This window comes from Poecilia reticulata, chromosome 11 (assembly GCF_904066995.2).
Source record: "Poecilia reticulata chromosome 11, P_reticulata-male-v2, whole genome shotgun sequence".
Taxonomy (NCBI): Eukaryota; Metazoa; Chordata; class Actinopteri; order Cyprinodontiformes; family Poeciliidae; genus Poecilia; species Poecilia reticulata.
The window spans coordinates 18316314-18337944 of NC_088840.1; the positions used below are offsets into that span (position 1 = coordinate 18316314).

The 21631-nt window shown below is 42.5% G+C and overlaps 1 protein-coding gene across 2 annotated transcripts in view; it reads right to left on the reverse strand.

The window, feature by feature from the left end:
• The window catches only part of ash1l (ash1 (absent, small, or homeotic)-like (Drosophila)), a 36778-nt gene that overhangs the window by 12988 nt on the left and 2159 nt on the right, over positions 1-21631 (reverse strand). For both annotated transcript variants that reach the window (XM_081612430.1, XM_081612429.1), the window contains exons 3-12: positions 16237-17017; positions 9901-14257; positions 4445-5111; positions 4181-4351; positions 3953-4047; positions 3607-3680; positions 3460-3505; positions 2977-3085; positions 2655-2861; positions 2415-2555 (exon numbers count right to left, since the gene is read on the reverse strand). In XM_081612430.1, the coding sequence (XP_081468556.1) occupies positions 2415-2555; positions 2655-2861; positions 2977-3085; positions 3460-3505; positions 3607-3680; positions 3953-4047; positions 4181-4351; positions 4445-5111; positions 9901-14257; positions 16237-16836 (6467 nt within the window). In that variant the 5' untranslated portion in view covers positions 16837-17017. The remainder of the gene's footprint in view (positions 1-2414; positions 2556-2654; positions 2862-2976; positions 3086-3459; positions 3506-3606; positions 3681-3952; positions 4048-4180; positions 4352-4444; positions 5112-9900; positions 14258-16236; positions 17018-21631) is intronic.

The window sequence follows — 21631 nt, forward strand, 5'->3', positions numbered from 1 at the left end:
AAACATTATAAAAAGGTATTTGAAAGATGTTGCATTATCAAACAAGCATGCATTTAAATATTATCTGTCTGTGCATGTTTCCATTTCAGTTTTAAAATTAGAGATGCTCCAATTTTCATATGACTAGCTCTGAAAAAAGTTTTTTGTTATATTATTCAAATATATAAAAACTACTAATTTCCACCATTTTCAATGTTTAAATACATTAGCCAACAGTTTGAGTACTGACGGATCTATTTGGAGCTTAAGAAAAATTATTTAAAATATATATATATATATATTCATTTTTTTGCATAATATAGTCCACTTAATACTAAAAAAAACCAAAAGCATATGGTCAACATCTGAACTGACAGGTCAGACCGCATCAGCCGGGAAACCAGCCTGATCAGAACATCTATAACTAAAATGTTTAATTTAAAGCTTCTGTAACTACGTAATTCTGCTGTTAAATGCAGAATGCTGCTTTAAAAACACAGCGCTGTTACTTGATAAAAATGGTAATCAAGCCAAAAATACAATGTATGAACATTTTAAAGCGAAAATCTCTGGTTATTTTGCTTCCATATTTTTTAGTGGTTTTATTGAGTTGTGGAGGATGAACATCAAAGTCTACCAAAGATTGATGGAAAACAAATTTAGATATCCTTACTCCAGGAGTCTAAGCTTTAATAAAAACGTCATACTGACAGCTACTCTGAGACTGAAGGGTCTTTATATTTTCTCTCCCGTTTTTCTCCTGTCCAAGCGAAAGCTGTGTCCCAGCTTTACTATTCCTTAAAGAACAAAGCCCATTATTCTGTTTGCCAGGCGCCTAATAATTTATTCCGTCAACAGGCGGAAAAAGCTGCTTCAGCACATTGTCTTCAAGCACCAAAGCTGTATCTAAGGCCTGGTTTGCTTACAATCTCTCTTCTGTGACAAGATGAACGACTTGACTGGCTTTGTGCTGAAAATCCTCTGACCTTGAAGAGGATTTTTTTATATTTCAGCTCCACATTTCGTCCTCACGGTTTGAGGGCAAAGGCCAAGTCCTCCGAGGGCGAAAAAGGTGATGACAAAATGTTTCAGATGGTTTCACTTGTGGAGAATCAGGCGCTGTCCAGACAAGCCTCAGACATGCAACACAAAGAGGCTCTTGGAGGAGCGGTGAACTGTTTCAACAGGGAGAAAGTGACCTTAAACTGTTTATGTGGCCGCGTAGTGTCGAGAAGCAAGGTGACCTCATCAGATTACCGCCGCAAACAAAATTACAGGGCTGCGGCTTCGAGGTAGAGCCTTCTCATTTCCAAAGAGGCACACCTGCGAGACGCGCTTTCAGTTACCCAAACTAGATCAACGTTTCCATGTTTGCACTCTAGCAACTTATCTATGTTTTAGGTTACACCTCTGGCTTTTTTTTTCTTTAAAGAAAAATTGTATACTCAAACACTGACAGAAACAGCTGCATAAAAGCAACATTAAAGGGGCAATGAAAACCTTAAGGTTGTTCATCTGCCTGTGTCAAAATCCAGATGTTTTCCAGACATAAAGACACTTTCGATCCAGTTTAAAAGCTCGAGAGTAAATTTCACAAAACGTTTCCACCACAGAACCTGCAAAGCTGCACCTGCCTCTGAGCCCTTTGTAAATGTAAGTGATGACATCATTAAAATGCACAGATCTGACTTTAAAAAAGTGAACGTGCAGCTTTAACATTCTGCTCTTCTCAAAATAACAAATGATGGATGAACTCTATGTAGGAATCTTGTTGTTGAATGCTTATTCCATATCTCTCACCTGGTGGCTCTTGTTGTCTGAAATTGTTTGTGAGATTTCTTAAAGGGGCGGTACTATGTATTTTCACATAGCACCATTTTATAGAACAACCAGGCATCTATGTTACCTTCGAAAATAGTTAAATCAAATCTTGTGTAAGAATCTAATACCAGCAATTTAAGCTATTTCCTCCTTAGTCAGTTTGTCTCCTAAAGAATGTAGAAACCTGCACATCTGTCCTAAATTGCCAGAAGTAGCTTTTAGCTAAACGGGCAATTTCCAATCTAATTACTGACTGATGTGAGCACTTAGAAAACCAAATACTGTAAAGTATTTGGTTTTCTAAGTTTTCTACTGTAAAGCTGTAACAACTTCCAGCTTCTCTCATGCATCTTTCTTGATCTCCACAGCTTAATATCCGTTGTAATTTAATTCGACTGGCCATTTAGAGCAGCTTCAGGAATATTAAACTTAACCGAAATGGAATATTTAAGATGCACAGAAATAGTGGAAGCAGGATTAACCAGATTTGGGTGAGCGACCAGTTCCCAACACCTTGCAGCAGAAGCTCATCCAGAAAAGTCTTGGATACATTTATTTCAGGACAGCAGAGAAGGGCTTTGAGAGAACCCGCTTCAAGTTATCATGACACCCACCACTTCTGCATCTCGCAGTTGGGTTCACAGCTGTGGTTTATGAAGCGTGCCTCATTGCCCATATGGAAACTGTCAATCACCATCCCGCTGTCAAGGTTCAAACAGTAGTGGCCGTTGTGGTATTGCTCCATCATTCGGTTCCTAAAACACACCAGACACAAAGCGGAATAGCTTCAAATTCAAGACCCGTGTCGCCTTTAGAATGAAAGAAGCCGACTGAAAACGGTCCGACGGTCTCACCTGAACTCCTGCTCGCTGACCACTTCCCCCAGGTATTCGATGATGAACTGACCGGCTCGGAGGGGCTCTTTAGTGCGGATTCCCCAACCTTTTCCCTCGGCGCGGAAACGCTCCAGACACTGGACCCACTCGTGTCTTTGGATGTGCTGGTTGTCGCACTGGTCGCCGCAAGGACAGGCACTGGGGGAGCACTCTGCAAAGCTCATCCTGGGAAAATGAGAATTAGTTGTTTTTTTTATTAGCGGCAAGACACGCATTATTTTTGGAATTCTTTCTGTAGACCAACTATTACTCAACAGGCGTTGTCGTTAAGTTTCTGTACCTATTCAAGCAATCATCCAGGCATCCTTTTTCAGTTGAAGTCTCTGGAGCTCTGCAGTTGCATGTAGTCATTTCGTACCCGTAGAGAGGCTTCACATCTACATACACGTCTGTGACACATACACATGACAGTTACAGGTCTTAATGGTACCCACACAGGTTTCATGTCACAATTCAAAGGTTTTCCAGCACTGATTATTTACTGTTGACTTTAATTTTATATAGAACCAAATGTTTGTCAGAAATTTACATCAGACAGAGAGCTAATTAGGGAGATAGAGAAATAGACAGAACTGTCAATAAGTCTTTTCTACACATATTTACACCTGAAAATCATTTTAGATTCTGTATTTTTCTAAACTTGTCCAAATTTTTTGCAGCAACTGCTACAAAAACACTTATTTATCATTGGCAAACATTAACAGTGGCCTACTCAAAGACCGCACTAGGAGGTTTTGATTAGAGCAAATGCAAAGTTACTCACTTGATCTGATCTTTTTGTAAAGAGGGACATCTGGTCTCTTGTAAAGCTAAAAAGTAAACAAAAAACAAAAAAACACAGAAATTTTAATTAAAATGGCATATAGAAACAAAAAACTTAAAAAACTTCCTGCTTAACAAGATGCATCACCTGATCATGTTTCCACAACCATAAGATGTCGTAAGGCAACTGGAAATCAATCCTCTTTTGTCTCAGGTACTTCCCTGTAAAACAAAAACAAAAGCCGTGAAATTACAGCAAAAAAATAAATTAAAATAAAAAATTTAAAATCACACTGGAGCTTTTATCTCCACTCATGAAAATACTTTTATAAAAAAAAACAAAAAACAACAACAACAATAAAATGTATCTTCGGCGTTGTAGACTTCCTTATTAAGATTTAGAACAATAAAAACATGTTCATGTCATCAACAGAAAGAAAAGGTTTCACCTTAATGGATGGATGGATGGATCAAAGCAGATTATCTTAACTTACCAACATGTATTGGAGCAGGAAACAATCCATATTCATGCTCTCCAGGTATGTATTCCAGCTTCTCCTTTTTTAGCTGCAAAAGCTGACTGCGAGGGCTTTAAAAAACAAAACAACAACAAAAAAAACAATTATACTATATAAAAGCAGCCCTTTAAAATGTAGAAAACCAAAACAGCATCATGAAGAAAAAAAAAAAAAAACATTGAGTAAGTTTTCTTTGGGACTCACTCCTCAGTCTTGTACACGTCAGAATAGAGTCCTGCTTTCTGGAACTTCTTCTTTGGAAGTCGGGCAGCTTTCTTCTCTCGCTGGTTGCTGCTGATGGGTGCAGCCTGCTCCTTGGAGACGGCGCCTGAGAGTTCAGTGGAGCACTGGCCATCCGGCTTGCTTTCTGAGGAACTACAGATAGAACCAAAAGTTAGGGAACAACAAAACGTAAATAAATATTTTTTTTAAAAACCCCGGTAGCTGAAGCTTTAAGGCGTAGCATACCCCTGAATGTGCTGATGTTCCTCCTCTGCGGGCCAGCTTCTTCCCGTCCCGGTTCTAGATCTTTGCAGCATGTTCGTCTGGCTCTCCTCTCTGTCGGGCGGTTGCTCCTCGACTTCCTCTGCCTCCGGGTCTTCTTCGGCTTGCTCTTCCTCTTCTTCGTCCCCCTCGGCCTCCACATGCGCCCTCTTCTGACCTTTTCTATGCTGACCCTGGACCACGGACTCAATAGCATCTGTAACAGTATCCTCCTCCCACCCTCTCTGACCGGCTAGCCGCTCCACCCCGCCGTCCCAGTGCGCGGTCTGAGTTAACTCCACCTCAGGGGGCGGGGAAGGAGGAGGGGAGGGCAGCGGGTACTTCCTGGGGCGGCCCGGGCCCCTCTTCTTCACCACGTTGTTACCTGTTCGAGCCTGTCTCTGCAGCTTTTTGGCACGCAGGATTTTGTTGACATGATGCAGGCTGTGCTTGGACGTCTGAACCCGATGAGAGCGGTGGGAAAGGGAGGCGTCCAGGCAGAAGTCCTGGGAGGGAGACAGGCAGGAAGAACCCGGAGAGACGTGGGAGTGAAACAGAGAGGACTGGTGGTGCAGCTGCTGCCGGCTGTGCAGGGATCCCTCAGGTCCGTCGGAAGTCGCCAGAGCAATACCTCTGGACTGAACTGATGACCCTGGGAAAACAAACACAGAAACCCACCACAATCACAAATCCCATCATTATTTGATATGCATGGCCAAATAGGAAAGGAAAAACACACTTTTAAAAGCAAATCCCACGAGAATAAACAGCACATTAATAACACAATGATTATTACAATACAGAGTAAACTAATGTTCACACAATTCCTTTCTCTTTCTCTATCTTGACTTCATCTGTCAAGCTTTTTTAATTCTTTGAAAAGGGCAAGAACTGCTTCATTTTTAGACTTTTTAACCTACTGTATTTTCCGCACTATAGGGCGCACCAGATTATAAGGCGCATAGAATAGACACTACGGTTGCCACCCGTCCCGTATTGAACCTTTACAGGACAAGGGTCCCCGAGTACTTTATATAGTAGTCTGCCCCAGTCATTGTTTAACTCACGGTTTTGGTGTTGCAAAATTGTGCCGAACTGCTTTCTGGGTAACACAGACCAACCGACTCGCTGCTCTCTCTCTTCCTCCACCCCCCTGGCTTTAAATGTATAGGGGCTGGTCCCTTGGCAACCCTAGTCGAAGCACCGCGGATGAATATCCAACGGGGCGTGGCCGGACGATGGTGACCCGTCTCCGTTCGCGCACAGCATGTTGGTGGAGAACGTGGTGCTAAATGAGCTGCAGATGACCTGATTCTAGACAGTTGGTATACATGTCTATGGATAGGTCAAACTTTATTAACAAATAAGCATTCTGACAACTATCCCAGCATGCACCACGCGCTTCTTCTTCTACGGGGGAAAATGAAGTCGGCGGCTGCTTACTGTAGTTGCTAGACCTGTTGTGGCTCAATATTAGTCCATATATAAGGCGCACCGGATTGTAAGGCGCACTGTCGGCTTTTGAGGGAATTGAAGGTTTTTAGGTGCGCCTTATAGTGCGGAAAATACGGTACTTTAATAAAAAGCCTATCCATTTTCCTTCACGTCATTCTTATGTTTTAACGTCCTTCTGATGAGACGCAGAAAACACTGCCTGAAGGAAACTCTGAGCATTGAATAACAAAGCGCAGACCCTTCCCCCACCTTCTGTTGTGCAATGCAGTGTACACACAAACTGGACTGACTGGAAATATTTTGGTGACCAAAAAAAAAAAAAAAAAAGGCCAAGCAGAGTTTCTGCTTTGAGGGGTTGGGAGGTGTCATGCAACCCCTGATGAGATGTCGCCCCAAAACTGCCCCTTCTGTTAACACTGCACATTAGATTCCCAAGTGGAAAATCAGCTAATAACTTTCTATATTCGTGTTGCTGTAAACAGAGAAAATATAAGCAGAACAGAGCAGCAGTGGGAATAATCGTTTTTCTCATTTTAATAACAGCAGTGCTTTGAATATTTAAATAAATACCATGAAATACCTCAGAGTTTTTACTGCATGATTTGGTATGATGCAGTAAGAATATACTTTTACCTCTTTATTTTAAGCTACATCTAACTTTATGAAAAAAATATTTGAAAAAGATTACTCTCCTGTGTTACCCCGCCCCACCACTTAATAAATTAAATCTGCTCAAAGTCAGACTATTTAAAAAGATTATAATCTGCTGCAAAGTGCAATCACATCTAAATAAACATGAACAGGAGTGGTAACAAGATTTGAAGTTAAAAGCAATATTACATGTAATCCAAACTGTTTATAGAGGAATTTGTCTAAATCCCGAAAATGTATGAGTGAAGGGGTGAAAGTTCAGCACATATCCGTTGCCAAGACAGCCAGCTGGGTACAATCCAGGAGGAATGCTCAGAACTGCTCGACTCGTCGGACTTGCTCTAAGTTTGATCCTCTGTACAGGTTTGGAGGCTGCTGGTGCAATTATCTTAACAGAAAAAATATTCCGATTTTTTTCCAGGACTTTTTTTTTTTCAATATTTGCTCATCTCTAGAATTTTCTAGCTTAGTTTTTTTCAGTACAAGTTAAACAAACTACTGCAAGAAACTCAGTGTTTCAATTCTGCACTGCACCAATCTTAGATTAAATGAATCTACTTATTCTAGTGAGAACAGATTTTCATGTGCTGAAAGTAAAATTAAACCCCTTATGGCGGTTACTGGGAGAAATATTTTCCCATATTCAAAATAATCGTATTTTAGATTGCAAGTGGACTAATCTGCACCAAAATAATCTCGGCTCCCAAGGGAATCAGAATTAAGACACAGAAATGCTTTTTTTTTTTTTTTTTTTTTTTTTTAAAGCAACGTTACGTTATAAACATAAAACTTCATCGTACTGTGCAGTAGTATGCGTTGCCAATTGTGCCCACACCAGCCTTTTCCATTTCCTTCTCCCCTGTCGGTGTGTATTTATCTGTTCTGTCATTCCCTGCTTGTCTTTTGCTCTGGCCAATTCCCCAGATTCTCTACTCTTGGCCTCCTCTGCTGTCACCATGCCGCCTGTGACCGCCGGTTGACCCCAAGTCCTACGCTCTAATCCAGGATTACTCGGCTTGTTTTGAACTGCCTCCACAGGGACCTTTTAACGTCCCGTCTTACTCAGCAGACATGCATATAAACACAGGGCCACGCTCATTAACACGTTTTACCATTGCTCACACAGAGCATCGCTGCATTCGGAGTGAAAGTGACTATAAGCGTTCAGAGGAATCAATTTTGGGTGTAACGACATGATACTGGGTTCATCTTAAAAGATCAAATTTATCCAGCCAAAAGGCCTTTACTTTCCGTCACCTCAACAAAAAATATCGCAAAGTTTCAATATCGCGAGATCTTGTTACAGTCCTATAAGCAACATTAGCAACATTACTTCAATCCAGGTGCTGGGCAGATCTACAGACTCAAATTGCACTCTTTTGAGACAAACATCTGGGATAAATGTGTTAGCAAAACACTTCCAACTACTTTAGTAATCTCAGAAAAAAATTGTGCATCGATCTCCTTCCAAATACATTTTGTCACATTACAACAATTATGTGATAAACCAACACAAATTAGTGCATAACTGTCCAGTGGAATAAGAATCTAAAAGGTAAAGTGTACATTTTTATTCAGCTCTCCGGAGTCAAACTTAAAAAAAATAAAAAATTAAAAAATAAATAAAAAATTGCGACCGCAGCTGCAATCTTGTCTAGCAACGTCTTGATCAGCTTTCCACATCTGAACACTCAAAGTTTGGCCGCTTTCCTCCATGTCAAGTCAAGCTAGATGGACAACATTACTTTAAATTGTTTTTTTTAAGTCAATTATCAACTGAATGTAGTTCTGTGCTTTGATTGGGCCATCCCAACACATTAATAAACTTTTATTGTAGCTCTACCAGTCTCAAGCCTTCTGCACTAATTTTATTTCCCCCACATGGCAGTTGGATGCACAGGATTTTATTCAAAGGTATCAAATTTAAATCAGCTTAAAGTACCTGGCGCTTTGTAAAACCGTTTAAAATCAAGGTATCCTTTTCCTTCCACTTCAGTAATTCAATACTTTGTCAATCTCATAAAATTTAGATAAATTCCTGGTCATGTGACAAAAAAGTGAAGAATTAAAAAAGCGTTAAGACTTTTGCAAAGCATTTAAAAGTAAACACACATGTAAGTTACCAAATCAAATACTCAGTGTATATAGAAGATATATACACTTCTTAATCAACTTAAGATGCTTTTGGATCTTACTTTAATTTTTCAATGGTAGACAGTTGTGAGGACTACACATGCAGAACTTATATTTTAGAAGTTTTGTTTGCTGTAGCCACAACTGAAGCACGTCGGGCTCCGGCAGCGACCACAGAACAACCTCCAACACACAATAAAGGTTTCATGATGCACACATTCACCCATGTGTGGAGATCAAACAAGAAATTAGGCCCCACTTGCTGTGCCATGTGGCAGTGCATGAAAATAAAGAAAAATATGCCGTAACAAGCTTCAAGTTCATACAAAATTTGGGGTTTCCTATACATTTTACATTTTAAAGTCAACTTTTATTAACTGTGTGTTCCACAAAACAGAAAAAAAAACACAAACTGTCTTCTGTTTTGACAGAAAATGCTTCATATTTAATTTTTTTTAAACTTCTTATAATTAAAGTTTGTTAAATAATTGTTTTTCCCTAAATAGCAGATTTTAGCCCACAAACCTCTGACACTTTTAATCTCCTTTTACATTTTTATAAAAAATGTTTTTACATTTTTACCTTTACTCTCCGAATAATGGCAGTAAACAGTTGCTCTACCTTCTCCCCCCACCTAACTCATATATAAAATATTTAAAAGGAAATGCAATTTGGGAAACTGGTTGCATTTCAGCCACTTGGATCAAATGCAACTTGACACTATTGGTGGTCAATCCAGTTCTTTGAAGTTGGAGTATATTTGGTATATTAAAATAGGCAGGTTTAAGAGTTTATGGAGAGAGTGAATTAATCCACTGTATTCTTTAAAAAATTATTATTTTTAGTCTTCGCAATAAAATTCCTACGTTTCTGACATTTAGGACATTAGACAACATACAAATTGGTGGGCAATGGTCTTCCTGTTATATTACCAGCTTTAAAACTGTGGGAATGTGTTTAGTTTCTTTGTAAAATAGAAAACTAAAATAAAAAGATGCCTTAAAGGTTTAAAATGAAATAACTCTTTTCATTTATTCACTTCATTGAATTATTAATTTTAATAGTCATCATTCTGTGGAGATTAAGTGACTATAATCATGAACAGATTAAACTACTTAAAAGGGGGAAAAAAATCCCCCTGACAAAATAACACGCATGTCATGTCACGGATCTATTTGCAGAGTAAAACTGGACTCACTCACCTAAATCTCTCCTTTCAGCCGACGTCGAACGGTCCTTTCTCATTGGACGATCCAGGTGAGAAAAGCCGGAGCTTTCTGTAACTACCTCACTCTTTCTGCTCCTTCCTCCCTTCAGCGAAGTCCGTGTCAGAGCTGAGGCAAACAGATTTGTCAGATTAGGAGAATCATGAGCTTCTACGTCCTCTGTAGGAGTGAGAGGCTCGTCATCCTCGCTGTCTGAGCAGCCTGCAGGCTCTCCTGCTCGTCCATCTGAGAACGAGCCCTGGCCGACGGCCATCTGACTCCGTGAAAGCTTAGAGTAGTCTGCGTCTGTGCTGCCCATCCGAAACCAGGACGCAACGCCGTGATGGCCCTTTGAGCTGCTGTCCAGTGTTAGCCTAGACGGTCCTAGACAGGACATGGAGCTCTCTTTGCGTTTATATCTTTCTGCAGATGAAGATGAGGAGGAGGAGGGGGAGTTGGCAGAAGCTTGTTTACTCATAGTGGTGCCTGAGGTATCCCTTCCAAACCTGCATCTCTGTAACGACTCGGTCATTCCCAGACCTCCGACTCGCTCTCCTTTGCTAGCGGCTCCTTTGTCAGAAAGTCCTGCGCTGACCCGGCTTGCCGATCCGCTCCTCGGCACTTCCTCCCGGTCTTCCTCGGAGCACCGCTCTCTGTGTTTGTGCCTGTGTTTGTGTTTGTGATGCCAGTTGAAGGACAGCTCGGAGGACATGGGTGGAAACAGGACGGGGGGCCTCCCTCCACCCAGGTACTCCTGCCTGAGCAGCTTATGCTTCTTCTTGTGGAACTTTGAGGGGTTTAGGAGGAGATGTGAGGGGTGGTGATGGTGCATGTAGGACGTGGGTGGAGGGGGAGGGAAAGATGGTGAGTGGTGGGAGTGGTGAGAAGGAGCTGTGTGAGGCGACTGGTGGTGGGGGTGAGGATATAGGGCGTTTGCAGGAGGAAAGCCTCTGTAATAGCCCAACCCCAGGGGCCCTGAGGAGTAGGGGACACCGTAGGAGGGGTGGTAGAAACCTCCACTGGAGAGAGGGAATCCAAGGCCGGGGACAAAAGGGACCTCAGACATGGATTCTCTTAACTTCGGAGGCCGTCCGCGTTTCTTCTTCATGTCTGGTTTACGGACGTAGTGCAAAGGGTCACAGGAGTACGCGGGGTGAGAGTAAAACCTGCCAAAGTTAACCCTGAAGATTGTGGGAAGGAGGTCCCTGTGAACGTAATGATGAGGAGGGGGGCCGCTAGGGCCCCCTAGTCCGCCAGCAGCTCTGCTCCCCAGCCCTGGCATCCGACTCGTTCCTGCCACCATGCTGATCCCACTGCCGAGGCGGTGCCCCGTGGAACGGTGCGATATCCGAATCTCACTCAGCATCACGACGATCTCGTCCAGCTCGGCCAGGAAGTCGGGGTCAAGCCGTCGGGACCGCAGCTGCAAGTACTTCTTCTTTCGTTTCCTCTTCTGCCTCTTCATCTTGTCGTAGCCCGGGCATCCGTGGTTGCGGCGTTTGCACTTGTGCTTGTGTTTTTCCTTGTGTCCCAACAACGTTGAGGTGGGAGCAGCTGGATGCGGCCTCCTGGGATCAGGTGAAGACCTCGTTCCATGTGGCGACGGAGATGGCGAGGGGTGCTCTATGAGCACGGCGGAGTGGCGGCGCCTGCCTCTGGAGTTTAGGCCCATTCCCGGGGCCATTGCTGAGCTCATTACACCGGGCATTAACAACCCACCACCCATTGCTGCTGGCAAAGCAATTCCGCCCAAGCCTGCTGTCCCTCCGGCTTTCTCTCCTCGGTCAGATGTGCTGTTGTTGTCTGTTCCTATGCCGCTGTCGCTGGGCACCGTCTCCTCACTGTGCGACTCACTGACTGGTGAAGGAGTGGCTTCCTTTAGCTCGCTGAGAGGAGCAGGGGAGGTTGGGTGAAGCGGCCTGGGAGGAGAAAGCTTATGATAATGAAACTGCTGCCTGTAATGATGATGATGAGGGTACCCGCGGCAAGAAGACTTCTTCTGGGAAGCTATTGTGGACGACGTGGAGCCCAAGACTTTACTGGGGACTGAAAAGGTTGGGGGAGGGAAGGAAAACGTGCTGTGGTTATGATGGGAGCTAGAATAGTGGGAAAAGTGCACCGAGCTGGGTTCCACAAAGCTGGCATCACTGATTGGGCTGTGGCCACCACTAGACTGCGACAGGGAGGGTGAGGGAAACACCTCGGAGGACAGGTGGTGCTGCTGGGACTGTGAGTGGTGATGTAGAGGAGAAGTGGTGTTCGGAGACAGGAAGGTTTCTGGTGACGAGGCAGTGAGACTGGATACAGATTTTGGTTTACGTCCTCTCCTCTTACCCATGTATATTGTTCCCTTTTTACTAACGTTAATTTGCGGCCCTAATTTCCCCCCAAAAGAAGCAGCCAGGGAGGACAAGGACTGGGTAGTAGCTTCTGTAGAGTTAACCACTCCGACCGTGTTGTTTTTAGGAATTTCCTCCGTTCTTGGACCCAACAGGATTTGATTCAGAATACGCTTCCGCTTCACGCTTTTCATCTTATTGATTTTGCCGATAATAGTTTTCATAATGAGCTGCCCGTTTCCTTTGCTACAGAACCGCTTGTCTCCCATGTCTCCTGCCTCAGGAGCCAACGTGGGAGGCTGACCCTCTTGGGGTAAGGTCGGAGGGAGGCGTTTGGGACGTCCACGTTTTCTAGGTATGGGCTTAGGAGGGTTAAGGTCTACCTCCGGGTGAAGAACAGGCGGGTCCTGCTCTTCTTTGGACTTCAGCAGAGACGAAAAGACCTTGGAAGAGGCCAGCTTATAAGAGGGGTTCCCTGGAGCTGGGGCATCGAGTCTTGGCATTTTGAACTTTGGCCGTCCCCTTTTCCTAGGTTGGGGTGGAAACAGCTGCGACATTGAACTATGTGGCACGGGGTTTGGTTTGACCTTATTCGGGTTTGGTGGTCTTCCTACTGGTCTTTTAACTGGTGGAGATAGCGCTTCTAAACTTGAAGACAAAGACATGCCGGTTTTGCTCTCATTGAAGAGACCTTCCTGACTTGCTAGCAGAGTCTGCGGCTTGTTCATAACCCAGCGGGGTTTTCTTCCCCTGCGTTTCTTTAGGGGTTTACAATCCTGCTCATCTGGCGAGTCCAGGGATGAATCGGGTGAATCATCTCTATGGGGTGTTGGTGGGCTTTCTTCGTCATCTGGCTCAGATGCTGAAGGCACCCTTTGTCTAATGGGTTCAGGAGGACTGGCAGTTCGCCTTGATTGGCTACTATCCCTGTTAGGACTGTTCTTTTTGGGACTGGAGCTTCTGCCCCTCTCCACATGCAGTGATTGATTACTTCCCACTTTATCTTTTCCCTCTGGTTTTCCTATTCCTGCTGTAGGAGGGCACTTGTTTAGGTCTCTGGGGCTGTCACCGCCCTGCTCCCTCTCACCTGCCCTACTTTCCTCTGCCAGGGCCAGGGACTCCTGTGCATAGTATCCTTGTGAGAGAGCAGGGGAGCCCAGGTGACTTACTGCAGTCACTGCCCTCTGTTCAGCTGAGATGGAGGAGGAAGATGAAGAAACTGGGCAAGATGGAGAAGATGGCAAACTGTGAGTGCCACGTGACAGTGACTTGGATAGACCACTAGAGCTGTTGCTGCCGTCGTAGTTAGCATCCTTGGATAAGACTGTGGGGCGGCTGTGAGTGAATGCAGGGCTGCTGCTGCGACTTCTGCTGTTGCCTATAGCAATACTGTTGTGGATGTTGGTAACAATAGCTTTCCCTGTCCCATCTGAGTCCTCCTTCCTCAGCTGCGTCAGGGTGGGTGAATTTTCTGGGACGCCATCTCTGTTCCTGGAGCCGTAAGGCCGACCAGGAGGTCTGGACACCGGCGGTGGAGGGGAAAGGTGCATTAGTCTTGAATATGTGTTCCTATTGGCCATTGCCCTGTCTCGCTGCTTGGCTGTGGGAGCCATGAAGCCTGAGCTTGGAAGAGGAGGATTTGGATCTGTTTTTGTGGGTTTAGTTGGCTTAGGAGTCTTTGACGGTGGGCAGGTTGCTATAAGCTGGGCTAATTTCTCAGTGACAGTGGGTGGTCCACAACTCTGGACACCCTTGTCCTTGTCTCTCTGACCTTCCATGCTATAAGTGTAATGAGGAGGTTTGATGCCTTCAAAGGTCGGCTCTTTTGATGCAGTTGGTGGCGAAGAAGGTGAAGATGTCCTTGAGTTGGTTTGTGGAGTCGGTGTTTTCTTCCCAGAGGAATGAGTTTTATTGTCTGGCGGCGGTCGGTGAAGGTTGAGGGGTCTTTCTGATGCGGTAGCAACCGACTTTGTATCCGACTTTGAATCGGACTTGCAGTCTACCTTTGATGGACCCTGCATGAAAAACAATATATATGTAAGTGATGGCGACCGACACAAAGTAGCATGTAAATGTTGAACCTGGAAAGAAAAGATGCATGTTTTTCACAAATAAAAGTCTGGAAAGTCTGGAAAGTGTGGCGTGCGTTTATATTCAGGAACCTGAGTCATCATGTTAAGGAAGAGGATTTTACTGGAATTATAGCTGCAAGTGTTTAATCTCTTTCAGTTTCTAAATACTGTAATTATCTTTATCCAGCTGTTCTTTTCAAAATAGAACCAGCTCACATGGCATGGCAAGTGTTTTTTTTTTCAGATGTTAATTTCCAGGTTTTATCACAGTTTCCAAATTGTAATAAGGCCTGAACTTTGACTGGGCCACTCAAATATATATGTTATTCGAGCTAAGTCATCCCATTGTAGTCTTGATTGTACAGAGCTGGAAGGAGAACGTCCGTCCCAGTCTAGGGTTGCAAAACATTAAACATTCTTGCAAAGGCAACAATAATGACAAACACAGCATATACGCAAAATATGAATATTTTATTCTTTCCTCTCTTTCTGATTTCCTCTCTTTTCCTACACTGTGCGACATTTAGTATTTTTGGCAGTGTCACTGTGTCCCATGTGGGTGATAAATCAATTTTAATCAAAATTTCTCTTTTTGAAGATTAAATATTTGAAAAACCTTAATATTTTTTCACCAATGCACTCCTTCCAGAGTGACCTTAACCCATCGCAGAACTACCATCTTGTTTTTGAAGCGTGTTTTACAGCTTCTGTTCATTTCAACTTTGAATTCAGGTCAACTCACAGAAGGAATTATTCAAATAAAAGCCATTTTTAAATTTTTTATGGAAAAAAAACTGAGGAACAAACTGACTAACATTGGAAGTCTAAATTGGTAAAAGGAGAAATTTATATATTTTTACGCCATATCACCCTGCTTCAAAACGCAAAATTAGTTCATGAATTTCATTTTCAGTGACCAAATTTTCCAGCCACTTCTGCTGCACGTTTGGCCAGGGAAAGCAGGGAGGAGCTACAGAGTGAGGTCAGATTGGGGACAGTAAGGGAGAGGTGTTGAGAGGGGTCATGTGGGAATTGGGGGGTTGGAAAGCAGCGGCAGTGGAAGGGACAGAGACGAGTTGGAACAGACGGACGAAGATTGGAGGAGTGACACGATGAATAGAGGGAGAGCAACTGCGAACACAATGAAATCTAAAGAGCAATTTAAGTCCTTCTCTTTGTTTGTGCAATAACACAGTAATTACTAAGTCAGCTTCGTCTTTCCGCCGCTCCGAAAAAAATATTTCACGGAAGATAAATAAGCACAGCTTTGAGCACAATTTAGTAGAAATGTCCTGATTAAAATGATCTGTGACTAATTCCCTGACTGAAATGAACTCACAATACTTGGTATCGGTTTCCTGTCTGTGATTCTGTCTGGGGCACTTCTAGTGAGGCGGGCATCTGCAAAAATGTTTTTGTACTTTTATTACATTCTATTTTAGTGCGTAACGATTGAAAAATTATTATTAGTGTCTGTAAATTATTTTGATGATCCAGCAAATCTGTATTTTTTGTAAAAATATAACTGCATTTTTCCTTTACAATGAAGTTCATGTTAAAATAAGGACTTTAGAGGCTGCCAGATCCTTAAGTGCCTAGCAAGTTGAGAGCAGCTGAAACACTAGTCACTAAAAATTATGATGTTGAAGTTTATACAGGAGGGCTACAACTTTTTCTGTAAGCTCTGTCCACATTTATCTTGAACAAGAATACAAGACAGACTGAAGTCCAGCACATGCAGGGTGAGTAAATATAATATTGATTAAATATTGTGTTATTTTACTACACTGTGAAGCTACTGTGTTTTCATACACATGCAAAGCATTGAAGCAATTCCCTTTAATACAACTTTCACACAACAATTTAGATCAAACTGTGTATTTGAACTTAAAACACAAAGTTTGAAGCTTGTCTGCTCGTACCTTTTTAGCTGGTGCACTCCCGCCGTTTACTTGGGAGGGCGATGGAGTCTTTGTGATGCCAAGCGGAGCAGCAGGAGAAGACGGAGTAATAGCTTTACCAGAGGGGGCTAGTGAAGACGATGTAGCTGGTGCTTTTTTCAAACTTGGACTCTTTTCCCTCTCCTTCCCTTGGCTCTTTGAAGGGCTTTGGCTCCGACCGCTAGCGCCATCGCCGGCGGGCACCGCCCGGTTTCCACGGGCGCTGCTTCCTCCACGAGTCGTGTGCCTCACGGTGGCCCTGAAGGCGGGTCGGCACACGTAGTTCTCCAAGCTCTTCGGGGGCTTCTTCATGCGTTTTGCCTGCAGGCCGATCTTAAGCTTGACGTTTCCCTCGGACAGGCTGCTCTCCGTGATGGAGAAATGGGACTGGTCCCCTCCGGGGTCTCCAGGTCCACCTGCGCCAGGAGGACCGGCAGCAGTTCCCTCTTTCTCCCGCTCTTGCTTCTTTTCATTCTCTTCTTCTTTTTTCCCACCTCCTCCCTCCTTCTCTCGCTCTGCTGAGACAGCAGCAGAGAGAAGTGGGGGTGGTGTTGCAGTTTGCCCCTGAACCTTCTGATCCATCAGAACTTTAGGGGGTGTGGATGATTGTTGGGTATGTCAGGTAGATTTCTTGGATGGGAATGGGATAGGAATGAAGGGGGGGGAACAGGGGATGGGGATAACAGTAAGGGGGAAGGTCTCCTTCTTTTGAAGTGGCTTCTCTCCCTTCTTGGCAGTCCAGCCCTCTTTCTCCGACCTTCAACTGTATAAACAGAGACAGGTAAAATATGAAAAAGAGGTCAAGAATGAATCCAACAACAACAGAACAACTATAAGAAGGCCTTAAAGCCAAAAGGCAAACTGCATGAACTGCTCTCAGTTCAATTGGAAAGACAATGCCAACACTGCACTTTTGAAAGTGGGTCAAACCACCTTGAGAATGTCATGCAGCTGGGGGCTCTCTCACAAGAAGCTGTCGTGTATGAGCAGCAGGTGAGGTGTGCAACAAAAAGATGACATAGAGGGAGAGACTGTGGCTACAGAGAAAGATTTTAACAGATTTCAGATCACACTTATATTTTTAAATCAACAGATATCACTTCCTTTCTCTGGTTTTCTTGGCAGTTATGATAAGCACCAGGGTTTACCAACCAGAGATCGCTTAATTGGTCTCCAACAGAGATTTCAGACCAACAAACTTCAATTTACTTAAAACTGAACCAAAAACCTCTGGTAGGAAAACTCTTCAGCTCTGATGCAGAGTGTTACCACGGCAACATAACCAGAAATAATTGATGTAAAACAATAGATTGTAACTATAGCAAGATCTCAATTAAATTCAATTTACTAAAACTGAACCAAAAACCTCTGGTAGGAAAACTCTTCAGCTCTGTTGCAGAGTGTTACCACGGCGACATAACCAAAAGTAATTGATGTAAAACAGTAGATTGTAACTATAGCAAGATCTCTCTCCCCTTACATACAAGTACTTGCCTGAGATAAATCTAATGTTTGGCATAGCGTCACCTTTCCAAGGAGTTTGAAGTGATTTTGTAAACTTTGACTTTCTGTTGATTATTGTTTGCTTTTAAACATTAACTGCTATGAAAAACCAAATGCATTGTATGGCAGCAATTATTGGTTATATTAGTAAATGAGTAGTTTATCAACTATTCCGACAATTAATCGGATACAAAAGTTGGCACATTGTACACATTTTTTATTTAACCATTTAAGTGCTTTCATACAATAGTAAAATAAACTAAAAGATGCAAATAAACAAATAAATATATATATATTTTTTAAATAATAAAATAAACCTTCAGTGAAATTGAACCAGGTGAAGCTACTTGGGTAAAACATATTCACTGAAAAAAGTGTTTCATCTTAAATCCAAAATGTTTTTGTAGTTTTTGCTTAATTACTGATCTAAATTTTAAATTCCAATTCAAAAATGCTTTATTTATAAAGAAAGGGAAATTAAATGTTGTTATAACTCATATTAATTCAAATTTTTCAGAGTTATTGTAGATAGCAATGGCTGTTTGCATATGTTGAATAAGTTGTTTTTAGAAGATGGCCTTTTTTGAATCTGTATACTCCAGTGAATGATTAATCAACTGCTAAATTTTAATAACCAATTCATAACGATATTGGTTTGATTTCACTGTTTTTGAACTCTAGAATTGCTGTAACAAGTATTGCTGATGAAATCTAACAAATTACCAGGACATAAGGGGCTTCTAGTTTTAAATGCTTCCAAAGAGGCAGTTCTTGGTTCTCACAGCACCGGCAGTTACAATCTACACCCAAAACACACCTTGTGAGTAACGTAGAACAGATGCAGAAAACCATTTCTAATCATCTTTTTACTTCGAGAGTGCCCCTCATTCAGCCTATGTGGCTTTTTATGGTGTGCTCTGTTCACAGCCTAGAATAATGTGTGACCCACTTGCGCAGCCGTGGCTCTTCCACATAAGAAATCCAACATCAGGGCTCCAGCTCCTTTGCCATTTGCCACCTGCGATATACAAATCCCAAGAGGCCCAGAGCCAACTGTCTCCAGTAGTGTCACATCTTGACGTACGTTGCAAAAAACAAAACAAAAAACCAAAAAGATGCAGAATTACAAGCTCTAATACTTGGTGAACCGCGTTAGCCCAGCAACAAACAGCAGAATGCTTGTTAATTGCCCTCCACAGAGGGCAGCCCGATTCAATGAAGTTGTCTACGGCTCCCTGCAGGCACTGAGTGATTTAGGCAGATTCGCCCCCAAGCAGGTGCTTTCTCTTTGTGAAGTCATTTGGAGGCAATTCAGAACTGTGACCTCAGCACATTGGGTCCTCTGGGACTAGACAGACGATCCGGCAGCCTTTCCCAGCCTCTTTCCTCTCACAGCCGCAACTGAGAGTGAGCGATTAGGCATCGATGTGCCAGCAGTTTTCCTGCGCCCTACATTAGAGCGGGGCAGTAAAAGAGCCACTTTAATGGAGCCTCAGGAAAGTCAAATAAGACGACCCATCAGTTAAGCATCACCGTCGGCAAGACGAGAGTAAAAAAAAAAAGAAAAAAAAAAAAGAAAAAAAAGGAATCGGTCGTATGTCTAGCCTTTAACAATGTTTGCTTTGGATTACGACTCAAAAAAAAAAAAAAAAAACAGAAGTTGATATGTTTTCAGTTGAACCACAAAGCAAATGAAGCGTAACTTTTGGATTTTATGAAGCCTGAAGAAATTTCTGCTGCTTTCTTTTCGGTGTTAACTCCAATTTCAGCTTTTTGCTTCAAAACATCACACTCCCCCCTTGTTACACATACCACAGTCAACTCACACCTCCCTACTTCTTTAACACTCAATCAATCTGTTCACCCTTGTGGTGCTTTTTTTTTTAAAGCCCCCTTTGTGCGATTTCGCAAACTTGGAAAGCACTAGTCACAGCGCACAAACTATACATGGTTTTGAAACGTTAATCAAAAACACATTTCCTCCCAATCACCCACTCGACTGAAGCTGTTGCTTGCATCCTCCTGAAGCACGGAGACAAATACGTTTCACATTCTTGCACACTAAAACATTTGCACTGATGAGAAAACTGCATCCAACGTCTGACTGGACTTCTTTCACCTTTTTTTTTTGGTGCCACAAAGTAATGCATAATTATGAACTGCAGGGATTTTTTTTTTTTCATTTTACAAAAAAATCTGAAAAGTGTGGTGTGCATTTGCATTCAGTGGCCCCTTGTCCATCACCCCGTATTTTGCTTCAGCCACCTTCCTGCAATCTTTGACCACTCTTCCTAAAGCTGCTGAAGAAAATTTCCACAGTAAGATACTGCCACTGCCAACTTTTACGGAGAAGATGAGGTGTTCAGACTTTTGTACGATATTAGTTTTCTGCTACACACTTACTTAATGGACCTTGGAATTGGATGTTGTACTATTTTAATATAAGTCAATAGAATATAAGTCAAAGTAGAATGGAAAAGATTAGTCATTTTACAACAGCAAGTCTTGATGAAAATACAACAAAATGACAAAGACTGCATCCTAATTTGGTCCCAATATTAGGAAACTGGTACACAGTAAAGCCTCGAAGGGGGCAATGGTATGCTGGTTTGTCAAAAACTACTCAGGAGAAAAAAGGAACTAAATGTAAAAGTTACTTTTCACCAGGAAATCAAAACAGTTTTTGTTATGTTTGTCATTCCTGAGAGATTAATCATAATGATAGATTTTTAAAAACCAGCAGGTCTCACCTTAAAAACAAACATTACTGTTTGTCATTCCCTGTTTGTGATCTGACACTCTGTTTTCATTCTGTGCTTTGGGTTTGGTGTCACCCTTCGAATGGGAGTATTAGACAATAGAGTGGACGGGATATATAAATTAGGCCTCATTAACATTTTTCAGTAATTACTTTCTTCTTGCCTCTCTGCCTTAAATTCCAGCTTTGCATGACAAACTTTCTTCCTGTTGACAAACTCTACAGCCTGAGCTGTGGAGTTTCACAGCTCCTCCAGAGTCACCATGAGCCTCTTATCTGCTTCTCTGGATAAAAAGGCTCTCCAGGTCAGTTTAGGTGGACGGCTGTGTCTTGGTAGGTTTACAAAACTAAGTCTCTGTCACAGAAAATGAGAAGCGTGAAATGGGATAGTTTTATAACTTATCACAGATTTCTGGTGTGTTCCTATATCTTTATGATGCTGCTTGTCAACTATTGACTAGTAAGGCTTTCACACAACATCTGGATTTATACTGAGATTAAATTGCACATAAATGTATTTTATTAACTAATAAGGCCATTTCAAAACATTAGATTTTCCAGGATTTCCTCAGGGGCTTTAGAATAAAGCAGGCTGGACAGAAATTAACACCACACCTTCCAGATTTATGCTGGTTTAAAAAAATAAACATGTAAATAAAAACCATAGTCTATCCCATAAAGTACACTACAGTTGTGGTTGTAACAGGAAAAAAAAAAGTGGAAAAGTTCAAAGAGTAAGAATACTTAAGGGCACTATATGTAAAAAGGCAACTTTAGCGCCTAACTCAAAAATCAGGTGCCCAAATTCAAGCGAGTCAGATCACTTCTCTCACCTTTTAACGACTAAGACAAGTCAGTTATTGGTACTTTTGCTGTTAGTAATGCCACCAGAATGATCATTGGTCTAATCTCAGATCAGTAATCCCCAGCCCCTAAAGTCTGTCATTTTCAAGTTGAGCATGAAGGTACTTCAGCTTTTGCGCAAGACTATAACAGTCATTTCATTATCGGTTACTCTAGAGATCTGTGCAGCGACAACACCGCTGCTTTTGGGATATCAGTCAGCTTGTCAACTGTTTGCTTTGTCTTTCACAGCCGAGACTTAAAAGTGCAAAG